Source organism: Hippopotamus amphibius, chromosome 6 (genome assembly GCF_030028045.1).
Source record: "Hippopotamus amphibius kiboko isolate mHipAmp2 chromosome 6, mHipAmp2.hap2, whole genome shotgun sequence".
In the NCBI taxonomy this organism is placed as follows: domain Eukaryota; kingdom Metazoa; phylum Chordata; class Mammalia; order Artiodactyla; family Hippopotamidae; genus Hippopotamus; species Hippopotamus amphibius.
Window position 1 is genome coordinate 50,890,504 of NC_080191.1, and position 18,435 is coordinate 50,908,938.

General features: G+C 34.9%; 1 protein-coding gene across 1 annotated transcript in view; it reads left to right on the forward strand.

Moving 5' to 3' along the window:
• The first annotated feature begins 249 nt into the window (after positions 1-249).
• The window catches only part of ADGB (androglobin), a 159,620-nt gene continuing 141,434 nt past the window's right edge, over positions 250-18,435 (forward strand). The window contains exon 1 of the mRNA XM_057739476.1: positions 250-338. Coding sequence (XP_057595459.1) covers positions 265-338 — 74 coding nt within the window. The 5' untranslated portion in view covers positions 250-264. The remainder of the gene's footprint in view (positions 339-18,435) is intronic.

Sequence of the window (18,435 nt, forward strand, 5' to 3'; positions counted from 1 at the left end):
CTCCCCAGACACCTAACCCCTAGGTTTCCACCCGCCTGTGGAGGCCTGAACTCGCATCCCGCCAGCAACCTCAAAGCCGCCTCGGCTAGAGCCACCGCGGCTAAAGCTCTGCGCGCACCTGCACCTCCGCTGCAGGACGCGCGCCCGGCGTCTCCTGGCAACGGCAGACGCAGAGTCAGGGTCGCCCAGCCGGCTCCTCGCTCCTCGCTCCTCGCTCCTCGCTCCTCGCTCCTCGCTCGGCCCCTGCCTGGGTCGGCTTCTGCCATGACCACCAAACAAGCCAGAAAGAAAGAGGTGCATCGCATCAACTCGGCGCACGGATCGGATAAATCTAAAGAGTAAGGGACCTCTGCCTGCCTGCCCATCCCACCCCTGGCCTGCTCCCTTGGCCTTTCCTCTCGTCCCGGCGCTGCTTCCCTGTAGCAAACTCTGCCAGGACAGGAGTTTAGATGGCCTCTTCGCACCTTCTTTCCATTCTCTGGGAACCGGACCCGGGAGATTATTGCCCTCCTTCTTCCTCCGTGCCTGCCTCGATCCACTTCCTCCCAGAGCCCTTGGTTTTCCTATTCCAGCTGCTCGGCAGCTGCACTTTGGCCCCCGTCCATGAACTTCCCACCCCTTCCTGCCCCTCCTCTCGTTCAGAGTCTACCCAGGCACTTAAGAAAGGCTGCGGCTTCCTTAGCAAAGAGGCGAGGCTGAAAATTAGGACCACATCTGCATGGCCCCAGTATTAGCAAAAAGAGACAGAGACAGAGAGAACTTTCACCTCAGTGATGATTCCCTAGTGTGTATCTGCCCCCGACCAACAACTGAAGAACTTTAGTCAGATTATATCAGACATAAAAAGGTTTTAAAAAGTTAAAACCATATAAATATGTAATTCATGTTATTAATGTTTACTCCAAGAAAGTATACAGACTTTAGCTCATGGAATCTACATGATACCTCTCCGGCCTGGGGTGTTGTTTGTCTGTCTGTGCATGTACCTCATTATTTTTCACCTTCTGATTTTTTTTTTCTCTAAAGATACCTAGTTATTAAAAGCACAGATTTGGGGCTATTATTTGAACTTACAAAATTTCTAAAATTATTCCAGCTATAAGAGACTGTCAGCTGCTAAAACTAGCAGCTCAGTGGGATCATTCACGTTTTTCCCGCTATGCCTGTGAGGTGTGACCAGTAAATTCTTTTTAGTTGGAGTCTTAGATTTTGGTAGCCTAGTTCTTCATCTCCTTCTTTACCTAAAGAATCCCACAATGAACTTCTGTTCACTGATGCCTGGTATTTAAACTCTTTCCCTCCCTGAACTCCTCTCCCGAGCTGATTCTCATGTCTGTGATTCTGTTCTCTCTCATAAGCAGGCTTCCAGTTTCCTGGCAGACAGTCCATTCATTTTATTAGTAACTTAAGTTTCAGAGCCTATATTATACACGCGAGTGATTTTTAACAGAACTGCTCTCCTGCTACATGCCAGTGTAGGGCAGGTCACTTCAACATTTTCTAGTTACTTCCATTCTTATAAGTCCAAGTTCTATAAGACCCTGCAGGATCAGATTCTTTTCCCTTTTCCCCTATTCCTTTTCTGACTTTACCTTGTTCATGTACTCTCTTCTTTTTCACATCCTGGGACACTCCAGGCTTGTTCCTGCCTCAGGGCCTTTGCTTTCTATTTCCTCTGCTAGAAAGCCATTTCCATATGGCTTTCCCCCTCACCTCCTTTAGGTATTTAGCTCAATGCCATTTTCTCATGTTAGCTTCTTTGACCAACTGGTTTAAAATTGCAGTCTTCACTTCCCTGCCAAAACCAAAAACTCCCTATTTTTCCTTCTGCTGCTTTATTTTTTGTCATTAATTGTTTTGCTCATTAACATACTATAGATTTTGCTTTAAAATTGATGTTTATTCATATGTCATCCTAATAAAATGTAAGTTCCATGAAGGCAAGAAATTTTCTTCTATTTTATACACTATTGAATCCTTATAACCTAGAGTGATGTTTGGGTCATATGTAGTAGGCCCTCAAAAATGTTTATTTAATGAATGAGTGAATGACAGTGATTAAATAAGAGATTATAACAGGGTGGCAATACACCAAAAAAAAAAGCAAACTTAGTGATAGTTATAATTAATGTACATCAAAGGCTCACAACTTGATTTTAAAGAGATTATATCCAGAAAGAGATGAGATTGTTAACTCCCATTTAAAAAAAAAAAAAAACTGATCAAACCAGGTACCATAAAAGACAGTACCTGGTCTGCTTTTGTGGTGATTGTATCACATGATAGAGGTAAGATCCCTGCTGATAAGATGTTAACTCTTTCCTTACTGGGGTCCCATTTGTTTTTGAGATTATGCTATTTCTAACATGTTTATTTTTTCCAGAAAATATCTGAATTGAATTATATCAATAAAAGTACATGTATATCTTTATGAAAATAAAAGAGTAAAGGCAAATAGTTATGCAATATCTAGGCTTTGCTAGAAACTAGCTATTGAGGATTAAACAGCAAATCATTAGATTTTGCTGTAGCATTATATGATAGGATGTGAAGTCCATCGTAAATCATGTTTACCCTCTAAATTTTCCTGAAGAACTAATCATAGATATCAGGCTAAGTCCTAGGTTTAGGTGTTCACCTAGCATAGGGCCCAGGGATCAAAGTCTAGCAAGGCTCCGGTGTAATTGTCATTTGAAATATACCGGGGACATTTAGAGTAAGTTTTTATGTGTCATTATTTTACCACGCTTTGTGGCTATACATCCAATAAATGCAACTAACTCTAACATGGTCCTGAGTACGGAAATGAGACAAAAAGTACTCAGCGCCTTGAAAATGACTGTCCCATAGAACCTTATTCTCCTGCAGCTGCGCTGCCATCTCTAGCACATCTCTTGCATTCGCTAAACTTATGTGTCAGATTGGGGACAGAACCATGTCTGGCTTTTGCCTAGCCTGGGGGCTGGCACATAATAACCACTCACCATTTGTTTATGAAATGAGTTCATAGTTCATTCCTTCTAAATTTGATTGAAACCCAGAGAAATCTCCCTCTTTTCCTGATATGATCCACTGTTGGCAAAATTCAAAAACTGAGATGTTTCAGCTGAGAAATCAGAACCATGTATGTCCAGCTGTGACCAAATTCATAAATAAATATGACCTTGAATCACCAAGAATAAGTGTGCCAGGTAACTGAGCTGTCAGTTTTTACATTAGATTAAGTTATTTCTATTTTATGTATTCTCTATTTCTGCCTATCATCAAGAATGAAACCTCTGATATAGGGTTCACCCTCACACAATTTTTTTGTGACATTGGACATGTCACTTTTCTATTTTCACGTTCAATTTTTTCTTCTTTAAGTGAAGGACCACCTACTTAAAATTGTTCCTGTTCCAACATACCCTGTCCTCTCTTCTCTGTTTTTCCTCCAGCTCCAAACTTCCATGAGTCTTTCAGATTTTTTTTAACTCTACTAGATCATAATAAGTGAGGGAATTTTGTTATAGTAAAGTGTTCAAAATTTTGATTTAATTTATTGTTCCAATTGGAGGTGTCATCTTTTTAAAATTTCATCTTTGAGAAAAATATTTTTTATTGCCATTACAACTGTCACAAATTATGTTTTTCATTATAGTACCTAGTGATCATTAGAAATTACAGACCAATTTAAATTAATCAATTTGAAAACTAGTATGCACTGCAAAGGTACTGTCACTACTTAGATGCTGCTAGAAGGATTTATAGTGACACAAGACAAAAATTTGATCTTCTTAGAAGTACTGAATATAAGTCTTGGTGTAGGTGACAGACAACTTAAAAGAAGGAAAAAGAAGGCATGCAATTTAAGTATTAAGAGTTATTAGGAGTGTTAATGCTTAACTTGAAATGCTAAAATATTTAGAACTTTAATGGGAAGTTTGAGATAGGAATATAATTTGGTGTTTATAGTCACAAAATTTTGTTCCACTTCCAATAGCACATACAAATCAAGGTCAAATAAACAGATAATTTGTCAAACCAACAAGAATTATGCAACCTTCAAGATTCTTATGGATGATGGAATATCATTAGAACTTTTTTAAAAAAATGTATTTTATTGAAGTATAGTTGATTTACAAATGTGTTAATTTCTGTTGTACAGCAAAGTGATTCAGTTATATATATACATATATATATACATTCTTTGTCATTATGGCTTATCACAGGATATTGAATATAGTTAGACCTCTTTTCAAAACAGAATGAAATATTTTCATAAAGCTCAAGTTAATCTGTACTTACTGAAGTGTGCATTTAAATTTCATAGAATTCTCAAAAAAAGATCAACATATTTGTCTGTTAAAACTTTGAAAACAAAACTATTGCAAGAGTGGAATTATGATTATTACTGTGAAAGCAACATAAAATAGAAGAATACATATCTTACTGATGATTAGATTAAGTGAATTCTTGGTTATACCAGGTCCAAGAGAGAGCTGATTCAATGAAACCATGCAACAGTGGTTGGTAGATAATAGATAATCTATTCCTCTACCACCAGAAATCAAAAAGGAAAAAAATGTGTGTGCGCATGAGGGACTGGGCAGGGTGGGGGTGGGGAGGAGTAGAGAGAAGGGAGATGCCCTTTATAGCTCCAGGTCCAGTCCTTGTAGCGCCACAGAAAAAGGCACAGAGGGAAGAAGAGAAGCAGAGCAGGAAGCAACCCAGGGTTCACACTGAGTTTTGTCATTTCCCCAAGATACCTCTGAGGACTTCAACAGCTAAGGTCATAAGTATTCAAATTAAAAGGTGACCTCTGGTTACAGAAACTTCCCTAGAGAAAAGCCTATTCTTTATGTTCATTTCCCAACTATTCAATGAGCATTTCTCATGCCCCAGTCACTGGTTGGCTTGGGAGAATAAGGAATTGCAAAATAGGGTACATGTCCAGGGATTTGTAATCTAGGGCAGAAAAACTAAGATTCAAATAGATATAACTAGGAAATATACAGTAATGCCAAATTTGTCAGGGAGAACTTTTTGAAAATATGGAAGGAATCATATATTGGCATAGGGTTAGATTAGAAAAATCATGACATTTCTAAAATGATGGTTATGTGAGTTAGAGGAGAAGTTCTCTTCCAACAGGAGCTGGTCTTTCATCATCTCTCTTTAACAGCCACTCTCCAATTTCAAAAGGTACAAGCTACTGAGATAGTTAGTGCAGGTGACGGAGATGTTTGAGGCACAGAAAGTCGTCCAGGTTGGCTGGAGTAGAGGGATTTCGTATGAATGTACTAGTACCTAAAGCATCCGAGGTGAGTGGGCAGCATGATGAGAGGGACAGATAAAGGAATTTGAAATATATGTGAAGGGGAAACATAGATTGTTTTAAATGTCAAGATGATGATTTATGAGGTATAATTTGACAGTTGTCTGAATGGAATTCATGCTGAATTAGGAATCAGGGTAGCAAGAAACATGTGATGATAATGGGAGAGAGTGGGTGAATGACTGCTTCCTGGGACTCTCCGTGAGAGTGAGGAACATTTTTCAAGAGGGGTGAGTAGGTACAGAGCAGACCTGTAAGATGATTGTGTTCAAAGACCACAAAGCCAAGTTCCTGAACTTCAGTGGCAGTGGTGATGATGTCCAGGAGATGATGTCACCATGTCTGAAAAGAGAAGGAAAAAAAGTGTAAATGAAATTCAATGACAAATTTCTGAGGGCTTTCCCTTGCTTATGTTTGCATTCTCTTCAGGGCCTGGCACAATGTGTCTTGAATAAGTATGTGTGTACTTTGAGTTAAAATAGAAACCTGGTGTGGCAGCTTGGCCATAAAACCCTCTGGCTCAGAACCAGAGAGAGACCATGAGACCCAGAGGAAAGAGGCCCTGTCAATCATTCCCAGGACACCAGGCAACACCCGGCACAGGTTAGGGCATTATATAAATGTCAGTTGCATATTTTTTAAACATAAAAATGTCCGCCCAAAAGCCCTACTTATTGAGGATAGGAATACCCTGTTAGTCTTAGTGGGGTCTGCCACTAGTTCTCCCTTTGAAATAATCTTAATCTGAGCATTTGTGTAATAATTTATCAAAACTTGACATGGGTAAACAATCATTTCTGGCAATGAAATTTTTTTTTAAGTCAACCAATTTTTATTTTTTTTAGTTTTGGAGGAGAAATGGGTCCTTCCCAGTTTACTATGTAGCATTGCATATGCTGTAGCATCCAATAGGAGGAGTAGAAGATAGATTAAAAAGATTTAAATTTACAAACTCATGGAATTCATACTTCAGTGTTATATAAAAACAAATTTATACCTTGAAACTCACAGCACTGTTGCTAGTGCTTCAAATGAGCAAAGTAATAGTGCCTCAATCAAAAGTGGTTACTTAAAGATATTGTAGTTGGCTTTGCTATTATTTTGGCATTTCCAGGCCACATAATATTGAAATTAAGGGATTAAATAATCTATAAACTGATTAGGCTACTTAATGTGAGATAAAAATAACTAAAATCTGTATCCAAGACATTAAAAATGTACCCTGGATATGATTTGTATAATTTGATATAATTTGTATAATATGAAGTATTAGATAGAAATATTACTAATCTTTCTCACTTTGACCCTTAACAAAGAAGACATGCATATGTTGTCAGAAGTATTCAATGAGGTACTTTGAAATTTTATTACATTCTTTCCTTGGGTAGATTTGGGCTAATTAATTCCAGGGTCTAGGGCTATAGCCATGCTGATTTGTATGGCTGAATTAGCATATGGTACATTTTAAAATTAAACTTCATACGTGAAATACATACACACACACGTATGTATTTTTTTCTTTTTAGCTGGTGCCAAATGAATACCATAGTCCAAATATTTTGTGATTATTTTTATTCCATCCTCCGATGTGATGAGTATCAGAATTACACATATTACTTCAGTTAACGTCCTCAAAAGGTGAATGTGCCCTTTCTGCCCCCATTTCTTCACCTTTCAATCTTCAGTTCAGGGAAGATGTGTCTAATTTAGTTATAAATTAATGAAAAAGGCTACTACAGGTCATCAAACCTTGTGGACATACAGGCAAAAGGAGAGGAAGCAGGAAGAACTGTGGTCTGTTTTGCCTGCTTTTGGCCCAGGTATGAGCCAGAAACATAGTAAGAGTTTAACCAGGTGAGGTCATGGTCAAAGGTGAAGCCTGTACTGTGCAATCTGCTAACAGGGCTCTTTCCACATACTATTGTAATGAATTAATTAGAAATTATTAAAAAGCCACATATTCTCCCCACCTTGGGTCAAAGTCTAGGAGGGATTTGTGATTGGTTTGCACCATAGACAAAGAATAAGGTTAGGAAGAAAATGGTTGGAATTGTGTAAAAAGGGAAAAAAGGAAAAAAAACAGTTAATTGGAGCCTGTGCATGTACTAGTCCATGGATACTGTGGATCTTTTGTTTCTTTCATGGATTTTGGTTAAAGTTGTTAAGGATTTTGTCTCATGTTCTACATATCATGTTTTGTCCTTGCTCTTTAAAATATCAACTTTGCTGCTGGACAGTGTTAGATCTTGGGAAATGGCAGAAGCTTAAGCTCCTAGGGGCCTGTGTACATTGGGATCAGAACAGCAGAAGCAGCTCCCTCCTATTCTGCTCTCTCCCTTCGCTCCTTCCTGTCTCTCAAGAGGGCTCATGGGAACATGTATCACTCCAGCTAAATCTACCCTCTCTTTTCCTTTCCCAGAGTTCTCCTTTCCCTCTGATCTACCCCGGCTTTGTTTTCTTTCTTCTACGCACCCCCCAAATTAAGTCATTCTCCAATGATCTTACTTCACTCCCCTCTCCTTTATCCCTTTTGGTCATCTAAAACAATGATGATTAAAGATGACTGAATTAACACTTGTGGTCCTAACCATGCAATTGAGGTCAAGTTCAAGAGGACAAATCCATTTGGATGTACTCTCTTACTCCAAGTTAAATATGTCCAAAGCGGAGGTCATCATTTTCTCTCCCAAATGTGTAGATTTCCCATGTTCATTTTAGTGGAGCTTACTACCATCTTCCCTGCCACCTAGAGTTTCAAGCAGTCATCTTTGATCTTCACCCTCCTTTGTCCATCATGTCCAGTTGGTTTTCATATTCTTTTGATTTTCCCTTCAAATTGCTTTGCTACCCTGGCTCAACATTCACTTCATAATGATTTGACTTACATATGTCATGAAATGATTACCACAATAAATTTAGTGAGTATCTGTCATCTTATGTAGATACAGCATTAAAGAATTAGGAAAAAATTTTCTTTCTTGTGATAAGAACTCTTAGGATTTACTCTTTTAACAACTTTCATACACTGGGTTGACCAAAAAGTTCGTTCGGGTTTTTCCGTAACTTCTTATAGAAAAACCTGAACAAACTTTCTGTCCAACCTGATATAATGTACAGCAGTGTTAATCATATTTATCATGTTGTATTTTACACCGCTAGTATTTATTTATCCCATAACTGGAAGTTTGTACCTTTTGGCTACCTTCATCCATTTCCACCTCCCCACCCCCACCTATGGTAACAACAAATCTGGTATCTTTTTCTATGATTTTTGTTTGTTTGTTTGATTCTGAAGTATAATTGACCTGTAACACTCTGTTATTTCCTGGTATACAAAGTAGTGATTCAATATTTCTGTACACTTCAAAATGATCACCATGATGAAGATGTTAACATAATTATTGACTATACTCCCCACACTGTACATTTCATACCTGTGACTCATTTATTTTGTAACTGAAAGTTTGTACCTCTTAACCTCCCTCACCTATTTATTTTCGTATTCACACAAGCACAGTGTATTAAAAAAATAGATAAATGTTGAACTTTTAAAGTTAAATGCCCAATTAAATAATTTTCATCAAACCAAGAGAATAAAGGTTGACATAACAATCTGGCTTTAACTATTTTTAACTTTTAAATTTTTTAGAGGTTGCAATTTATTTCCTCACATATTTAATATTTCTGAAGAATATGGCTCAGAATGCCCCTAATGCAAATAAGTCAATTGTGTATTCTATTCATATTCTGATTCCTTCAGAGTATTAACTGATGCTACATAATAAGGCATGCTGATTATACATTACATAAATAAACTACCTCCCACTGTGAATAAAATCGTGTCTTTACCCTGAACAGCATGCTCAAAGAAAATAATAGCAAAATTCCGGACCCTTACTTTATTGAAGTTTTAACATCCTCGCAGTGGAGATAATCTTATTAAAACATATATAGGAGTGTGTATGTGCCTGTGTGTAAATAAGATTCTGCTTCTTTTAAAGCTTTTTCTTAGAAGTCTCTAATGATTTTGTGTCAGCTAAAGTTTTCTTTGGTTTTCAACTCATATATTTTTTTTTTCATTGTAGTATACAATCTTGTTAACTGACCTAAGAATTTTTTTAAAATCTTTGTGTCATCTTTGCTAAGTATGTGATTAATAAGTGCTTTTAAGTTTTAAAAAGTTATTGTATTAGTGTCTTATTAATAACCAGATTATAAAATATATATGAATGCAAATATGGACTACTTTTATTACATATAAAGACAATTTTGACTTTTTCCCAAGTCCAAATTATACAGGGTTTAATTTACCAGGAGTAGGTATACATGAAAGACAGACAAAATACATTTTGTTAAATATGACTTGGCAGTCAAATATATCGTAGAATCTATGTTTAATTTAACTATGTATTATGACTCTAGGAACAGATAATATTGCTGTCACAAGGTGATGTTTGGATTTTCCTAAATTTGCCTTTTAAAATCTCTAGACTTTTCTTCTTCTTTCTTTATGAAAAACAGAGTTATTGATGTAAATTTGACATACAATAAACTGCACATATTTAAAGAATGCATCCTGCTAAGTTTTGATGTACATCCACACACATGAAAGCATCAACACAATCAAGATAATGAACAGATCTAACATTCAAAAAAGTTTCCTTGATCCCTTGTTGATCCCTTCCTTCTGTCCTTCCCTGACCCTAGTCCCCAGGCAATCACTGTTCTATTCTGTCACTATAGATTAGTTTGCACTTTCTAAAGTTTTATATAAATGGAATCATAAACTTCCTTTTGTATGGCTTCTTTCACTCATCATAATTATTTTGATATTCATCCATGTTATTGCCAACAATTAGTGTAGAATTAGGATTATTTCTTCCTTAAATATTTAGTAGACTTTACCAGTGAAGCCATTTGGGTCTGGAGTTTTCTTTGTATGAAGATATTTAATGTTAAGTTCACCTTATTAAGAGATACAGGCAGGGATATTCAATATCTCCAATCCAACCTATCTCTTCTTTACTGAGTATTCTTAGTTTGTATTCTTCAGGGAACTGATCCATTTCTTCTAAGTTATGAAATATACGGACAGAGTTGTTTGTAATTTTTTCTTATTATCTTTGTAATGTCTGTGAGATCAGTAGTGATGTCTCTTTTTTCATTCTAATTGGTAATTGTATCTTATATTCCTGATCAATCTGACTAGAGTTTGATTGATCAAAGAACTGGCTTTTTGGATTTACTGATTTTTCTCTATCATTTTTATGTTTTCTATTTCTATTAACCTGCTCTAATTTTTTATTAATTTACTTTAAATTTAACTTGCTCTCTTCTTCCTAGTTTCTTAAGGAAAAAACCAAGTATATTGTTCTGAGACTTCGACCCTTTTCTAATGTAGACATTTTGTGCTATAAACTTCCCCTATCTATTGCTTTAGTGGCATCCGGTACATTTTAATGTGTTGTATTTTCATTTTTATTCAATTCAAATACTTTTATAACTTCCTTTTTTTATTTCTTCTTTAACACATTTGTTAATCATAAATATTTTATCTAGATTCCAAATATCTTCAAATTTTCCAGGCTTTGGGGTTAGAGAGTTCTAGTATAAATTCCATTGGTCAGAGAACATACTTTGTATGACTTGAATTCTTTAAATTTATTGAGATGCTTGATGTCTCAGGTTATGGTCTGTCTTGACAAACAAAATGTATGGTCTTGGAAAGAATGTTCATCTATTGTGATGAAGTGTTCTATAAAGGCCAATTAAGCCAATTTTGACAGATCGTATTCTATATTTTATATCTTTTACAGCCCTACTGATTTTTGGTCAGCTTGTTCTGTCAGATATTATGAATGAAATTTCTACCTTCCACTATATTTATGAACTTACCTATTGATTCTTATAGGTCTGTTTTTGATTCATGTATTAACAAAAGTTTAGAATTATTATTTTATCTCAATGAATTTTCTTTTTTATCATTATGAAATTAAAATTTTTAATCCCTGGTAATATTCTTTGTTCTGAAATCTACTTTTTAAAATATTTGTTTTTGTTAATGGTAACATGATAAACATTTTTCCATCCTTTTATTATTTGTTTACATATATAAGGTACTTCTTATAGATAGCATATAGTTAGGTCCTGCTTTTTATCCAGCCTTACAACCTGTCCCTTTTAATTTGAGTATTTAAAGTACTTACATTTAATGTGATTACTAATGTTGCTAAGTTGAAATCTATTATCTTGCTCTTTGTTTTCTCTTTGCTCTATCCTTTGTGTTCCTTTTTTCTCTTCTTCCACAACATTTTGGATAATTTTTAACTTTCTATTTATCTCCTTTGTTGGCTTCTTTTGGTGGTCACTGTGAACTCTTTACAGTTTATAGTACACACTTTTAACTTATCATCCTCTACCTTCTTTTGGTATTATATCAGTCATCACATTTAATATAAAAAACATTGTAATAATATATGTATTCACTTCCCAACTTCATGCCTTTGTTTTCATACATTTCACTTTTATAAATGTTATAAACCCTATACTACATTATTTGTGTAATTAATTCTATTACAAAGGCATTTAAATAGTAGAATAACATGTATATTTAGCCATGTACTTGCTTTTTTCTTTTTTTTTTCTTTGTATAGATCCATACTTCCATCTAGTATCATTTTTCTTCTGCCTAAAGGCCTTCTTTTATTTTTTATTGCAGTGAAATTTTCTACTGATGAATTTTTTAATACTGTATTTTTATGTCAGAAAAAGTGTTTATATCACTTTCATTTGAAAGAATATTTTTACAAGGTATAGAATTCTAACTTGACAATTTTTTTTTTCTTTTACTCTTTTAAAGATGTTGCCCATTCACCTACATTGTTTTTAATGAGAAATTTTCTGGTTCCTTTTCTTTGTTCCTCTGCATGTAATAGTTTTTTTTCCTCTGGCTCTTAAGATTTTCTTTTTATTACCACTACTTTTGAGTCATTTGCTTATGTTGAACCTTGGCATGATTTTCTTCATGTTTCTTGAGTTTGGGATAAATTGAAATTCTTGAATTTGTGTGTTTAGAGTTTGTATCAAAATTTTTATAATTTTAATCATAACTTCTTCAAATATTTTTCCTATCTCCCATCCTTCCTTTAATAAAAACAATAATTATTAGATTGTTTGAAGTTTTCCCAGAGGCTCACTGATGCCTTGCTCATTTTCAATATTTTTGTGTGTATGTGTTTCATTTTGGATCATTTCTATTGCTATGTCTTCAATTTCAGTAATCTTATTCAATCTCTAATCTACCACTAAAACCCTTCTTATGTATTTTTTTCTCAGACATTTTAGTTTTTATTTAAGGTATTTCAATCATTTTTTAAAAAATCTCATGCACATAAGATTTATAAGACCAAAAAAGAGTACCCAAAAGAATTGGATAGGGCCAGGACTAGTCCTATTTTTTATCAGCTTTAAAACCCAAAGGTAGCAGAAAAAAGAAATAATAAAGATTACAGTCAAGAGAAACAAAATGGAGAATAAACAATAGATAAAATAAAAAAACTCAAAACTTGGTTCTTTGAAAAGGTCAACAAAATTGATAAAACTTTAGCTAGATGGACTAAGAAACAAAAGAGAGAAGACAAAATCAGAAATTAAAATGGGATGTTATTACCAATTCTACACAAATAAAAAGAATTATAAGAGTTCTATGAATAAATGTATGCCAACAAATTAGATAATTTAGATGAAGTGGGAAAATTTCTAGAAACACAAAACTTACTAGAATAAATCATGAAGAAATGGAAAATCTGAATAGGCTATAACTAGTAAGGGAGTTGAATCATTAATTAACTATCTCTCAACAACAACAAAAATCTCTGAACCTGATGGCTACACTGGTGAATTCTATCAGATATTTAAAGAAGAACTAATATAAATACTTCTCATACTTTTACAAAAAAATTGAAGAGGAGGGAATAATTTCTAATTCACTCTCTGTTGCCAGCATTACCCTGATACCAAAGCCGGATAAAGACAGTACAAGAAAAGAAAGCTGCAGATCAATATCTCTTAAAAACACTGATGCAAAAATCATCAACAAAATTATATCAAACAGAATTCAGCCACATAGTAAAAGAATTATACAACATGATCAAGTGGGATTTATTCCTGGAAGGCAAGGGTGGCTCAACCTATAAAAATCAATAAATGTATACACCATATAAACAGAATGAAGAAAAAAAACACATAATTATCTCAACTGATACAGAAAAGCTTTTGAAAAAATTTAACATCCTTTCATGACAAAAAAAGAAACAACCAACAAACAGGGATAGAAGAAAACTACCTCAACATAATAAAGCCATGTATGAAAAACCTAAAGAGAATATCATACTCAATGGTGAAAGACTGAAAACACTTTTTTGAAGATTAGTAGCATAAAAAGGATGCTTGCTTTTATTATTTCTATTCAATGCAGTACTGGGGGTTCTAGCCAGAGAAATTAGGGAAGAAAAAGAAATAAAAGGCATACAAATTTTGAGGGAAGAAATAAAAATATCTGTTTGCAGATTATATGATTTTATATGTAGAAAACTCTAAATATTCCATAAAAAACTGTTAGAACTAATAAATGAATTCATCCAAGTAGCAGGGTACAAAGTCAACACACAAAAAATCAACTGCATTTCTATAGACAAACAATGAACAATCTGAAAAGTAAATTACAAAAACAATTCCATTTACATTAGCAGCAAGAAGAATAAAATACTTATGAACTAACTTAATCAAGGAGATGAAAGACTTGTAAAATGAAAACTACAAAACATTGCTGAAAGAAATTAAAGACATAAATGGAAACTCATACCATGTTCATGGAGTGGAAGATTTAATGACATCTTAACGTCATTACTACCCAAAGCAATCTACAGATTCAATGCAATCTTTATCAAAATCTCAATGAATTTTTTGCAGAAATAGAAAAACCCATCCTAAAACTTATAGGGAATGGGTGACCCTCTGAAGATTTCAGAAGTTCTCTCTCTATGAAACTTTCTTTTCTAGTCCCTTGTCCTTCAAACTCTAGCTGCCTTGGTCTCCCCTAGACTTTCATCTCCATCTCCTCTCCCTAAGGAATATGCTGAGATATGTCTAGGTTAATGCTGCCTGCACTGCAGCTGGAAGACTCTCTCAGGGCCATAAGCTGAAGCAATTATAGGGCTCACCTCATTTGTTTCCTATATGCTGGTAATCACTGTCCTTCATCACTTTATTGCTCAGGTTTTTGGTTGCCTTAGGGGAGGGTCAATCCAGTCTCTGTTACTCCAAATGAAGTGGACATGATATGTCTCAAGTTTAAGTTCTACATTTTATTTCTAACTATTAAGATGAGAATTTTTAAAGCAGTATTTATAGATATGTATCCACAAATAATATGTTGCTAGTATGGTTAGTATTCTTTCCTCAAAAATAAAATTCCAAATTAGATATAATTGTATGTATTATAGTTTTTAATTGGTTTTTGAGATAGTAGAGACATCATGATACAAAAATTTTAATTAAAAGAATGCAATTCTCAGATCTTATGAAGATTGCCTTAAATAAACTTTTCATAATTATTATATTGTGCACAGTCCTGAGTTGTATTTCAACTTCAGTATTCCTCAGACTTCCTATTTTAAACCAGTGGTCTGTTATGAGTAAATGTTAAATAATATGTATCTAAAAATAAAATGTTTGTCTCAGTATAATGAGCGAAGTCAGCAATAACTGTAAAACAAGTTTCAAGCTCCTCAACAAACCCTTAGTGGGAACTCTCTGCCTATCTTGTTTTTCTCTCCAGCCTAATTTCCCCTCGCTTTATACTACATGCTCTCCCAGTACTTAAAGAGCTCATAATTCTCTGCACCCACTCTGCTGTTTTTTGCCTCTGTCTTGTATGCTGTTCTCCTTTCATAGTGATGTTGTTTCTCATTTTTCAATCTGGAAAATTTTTAGTTATCCTTCAAGACAGCTCAGATGCTATTTATTGCAGGAAGTTTCTCCTAATTGCCTCATATTGGGCAGAATTCCCCCTCTACCACCTGTGAATACTTACATCCCCCTGCACATACCATATTATATTGAAATTTTCTGTTTATCTGTTTGCATTGCAAAGTAAACTCAAGAGCATAGATATGTATTTACATTTCTGTAACCCCATCATCTAGCACAGTGCTTGTCACAGAGCAGGTATTCAATAAATGTGAGTTAAAAATAAGTGAACTGTTGGTTGAATGAGATTCTTTTCTCATTCTGAAACAGTATTTTTCTAAAATGTTTTAGTCTTCAGTCATATTGGCTCATTTGCTCCTAATTTTTAAAATTCTGCATTCCCAATTTCCCTTCTACCCAAGGCACTATGAGTTGTTCCTTAATGTCATATCTACTCTTTCTGTTCTCTCTCAGTTTGGAAGTTTTACATTTTATTTCTTGGAATATCCTTGCAATGGACTGAATATCTGTGTTCCCAAAAATTCATATGTTGAAACCCTAATCCCAATGTGATGGTATTGGAGGTGGGGCTTTAGGAAGTAATGAGGTTATGTGTGTGAAGACCTCCTGAATAGGATTAGTGTCCCTATAAGAAGAGACCAGAGAGCTACATAGCTCTCTTTCCTCCACGTGAGGACACAGTGAGAAGTCAGCCATCTGTAGAACACAAGAAGGCTCTCATCAGAACCTGATGATGCTGGCAAACTAATGTCAGACTTCTAGGCTCCAGAACTGTGAAAAATAAACTTCTATTTTTTTATAAATCACCCATTCTATGGTATGATGCTATAGCAGCCCATACTGACTAAGACAATCCTTAATTTTTTAAAATACACTCATCTTTAAATATTTTCTTACAAAGTCTACAGTTAGTATTATTTCTAAAGAAAAACACAGGCACAGTAGTGTCTATCAGAATTCCTTCCCTTTCCCATCTCTTTTATTTTTGATACTTTCAAAAGCACAAAGTTATTGTTACCATTATTTGTTTAGAGGAAATACTTTTTAGAATTTTACCAAAATGTTATATTGACTCATCTGTTTACCACTGCGACTTGTATTCCACACTTTCATTCTGGATTCATTTCTACTTTCCTGAGATAAATCCTTCATTGATTTTTTTTGGGGGGGGACAGCAAGAGTCTGTTATGGTAATCTCACATTTTCAAATGTTTTTATTTAATTTACAATAAATGTTTCTATCTCACTTTTGAATAAGAGTTTAACTGGGTCTTAATTCCAAGATTGACAGTTATTTTACCTCAGCTTTGAGGACATCACTTCACTGCTTTTTAGTGTCTACTATTTGCTGTCAGTTTGATTGGTTTTTATTTTCAGGTAACTTGTCAATTCTTTAGATTTTAATCTTCACCATTGGTCTGTAATTTCATTTGATACATCTAGGTGCAAAATTCCATCCCCTGACCTCCCATTTGTGCTTTGTTATTGGTTGATGTGCTTTTTCCAATCTGAAGACAGGTCTATCATCAGTTCTGAACATTTTTCAGCAGACATCGTCAAATATTTCTCCTAAACATTCCCCCCACCCCCATTTTAACCATTTCATCCTTCTGAGACTTCTATTAGTTGTACATTGGTGTTTTTCACGCTATCTACTTGTGTATTTCACATTTTATAACTCTTTATACAAACACTTGATTTTTAAAATTCTACCTTCTAAATCATTAGTCCTCTTCAGCTTTATTCAGGCTACTCTTTCAATATCTGAAGTTTTCCTTACTAAAATTTCCCAGTGTCTCTTTTTTATATAGGTCTTATTTTTTTGTTTGCTTGTTTAACATTTTCCTGTTCTCATAGCAAAGAAGAAACTTTTATTCCTTTATCTTTTTGGTAATTCTACCCATACTCATTTAAAATACCTTTTAAGTTTGCTACATTATTTCTTTCCTTGGATGTGATTTCTTTCTTTTGCTATATCTACTGACTGTCCTTTTAGTTTTAAGTTTCTTTTTTTGCTTTGTAATGTTAGTGCTTTAGTTCATGTTATAGTTCATGTGTGCTGTTTTCTGCCATGAGGTTTGGATGGATTTTAGGATGATTTTCTCCCTACCCATTCTGACATCCAGTAGGGATGCTCTAGTGAAAAGGACAGGATAGTTGTTACATTATTGAAATACTTTCTGTCAGTTGGCAAGTAGCTGCTTTTCTGAACTCCCTGAAGAATATTTCTCTTCCCTTGAACTCTGACTCCTCTTTGAGAATCCCAGAACCTATCCAAATTCAGCTACTAAATGGTTAAGAACAAGCTCAGGCCTCTAGCACTTTGTTCCAATACAAGAGCAAAGTCCTTTCTGATTGATGGGTGCATTTTTATACCACCCCTGTTTCCACTCAAGTCTTCCACTCAAGTGGGGACGTTGGAGGCTTTTCTCCCATGCAGGAAGTGCTATCCCTGATACCACAGCTGTGGTGGTAGAGAGCCACCCCCATGCCCATTTTTTTTTCCCATTTGGTCAGCCCGTTTCCTCATGGAACTATAGGAAAGTGGCATATTGCCTCTGACACCATTAACTATAGGGGGAGTTATTTCAGCCTTAGTTCAAAGCTAGGAGTTCATGAATACTGTGGCCACTTGCTCATTCACGAAGCCAATTTCTGGTATCCTGACATTTGCAGGGTGAATTCAGCTTCTTTTCCAAAATAGACTTTTCAGCTTGCTCAATTCCAGTTCCCAGTAGCTGCTTGTGGATTACACCATTCCAGCCCCCAACCCACTGCTACAGGTTCTTTCTGTAATTAGTCCATTGACTTTTTTTAATTGAGATATAATTGACAGATTACATTAGTTTCAGGTATGTAACATTATGATTTGATATTTGTATATATTTTGAATGATAACCACAATAATTCTAGTTAACATCCGTCAGCGTACATAGTTGCATATTTTTTTCTTTGTGATGTGAATTTTAGCAACTTTACTCTCTTAGCAACTTTCAAAGGTACAGTAGTGTATTTTTAACTATAGTCTTTGTTATTCTTTACATCCTCGTGACATTTATTTTTTAACTGAAAGTTTGTACCTTTTGACTATTTTCACCCATTTTGCCCACCTCTCACCCCGCTGCCTC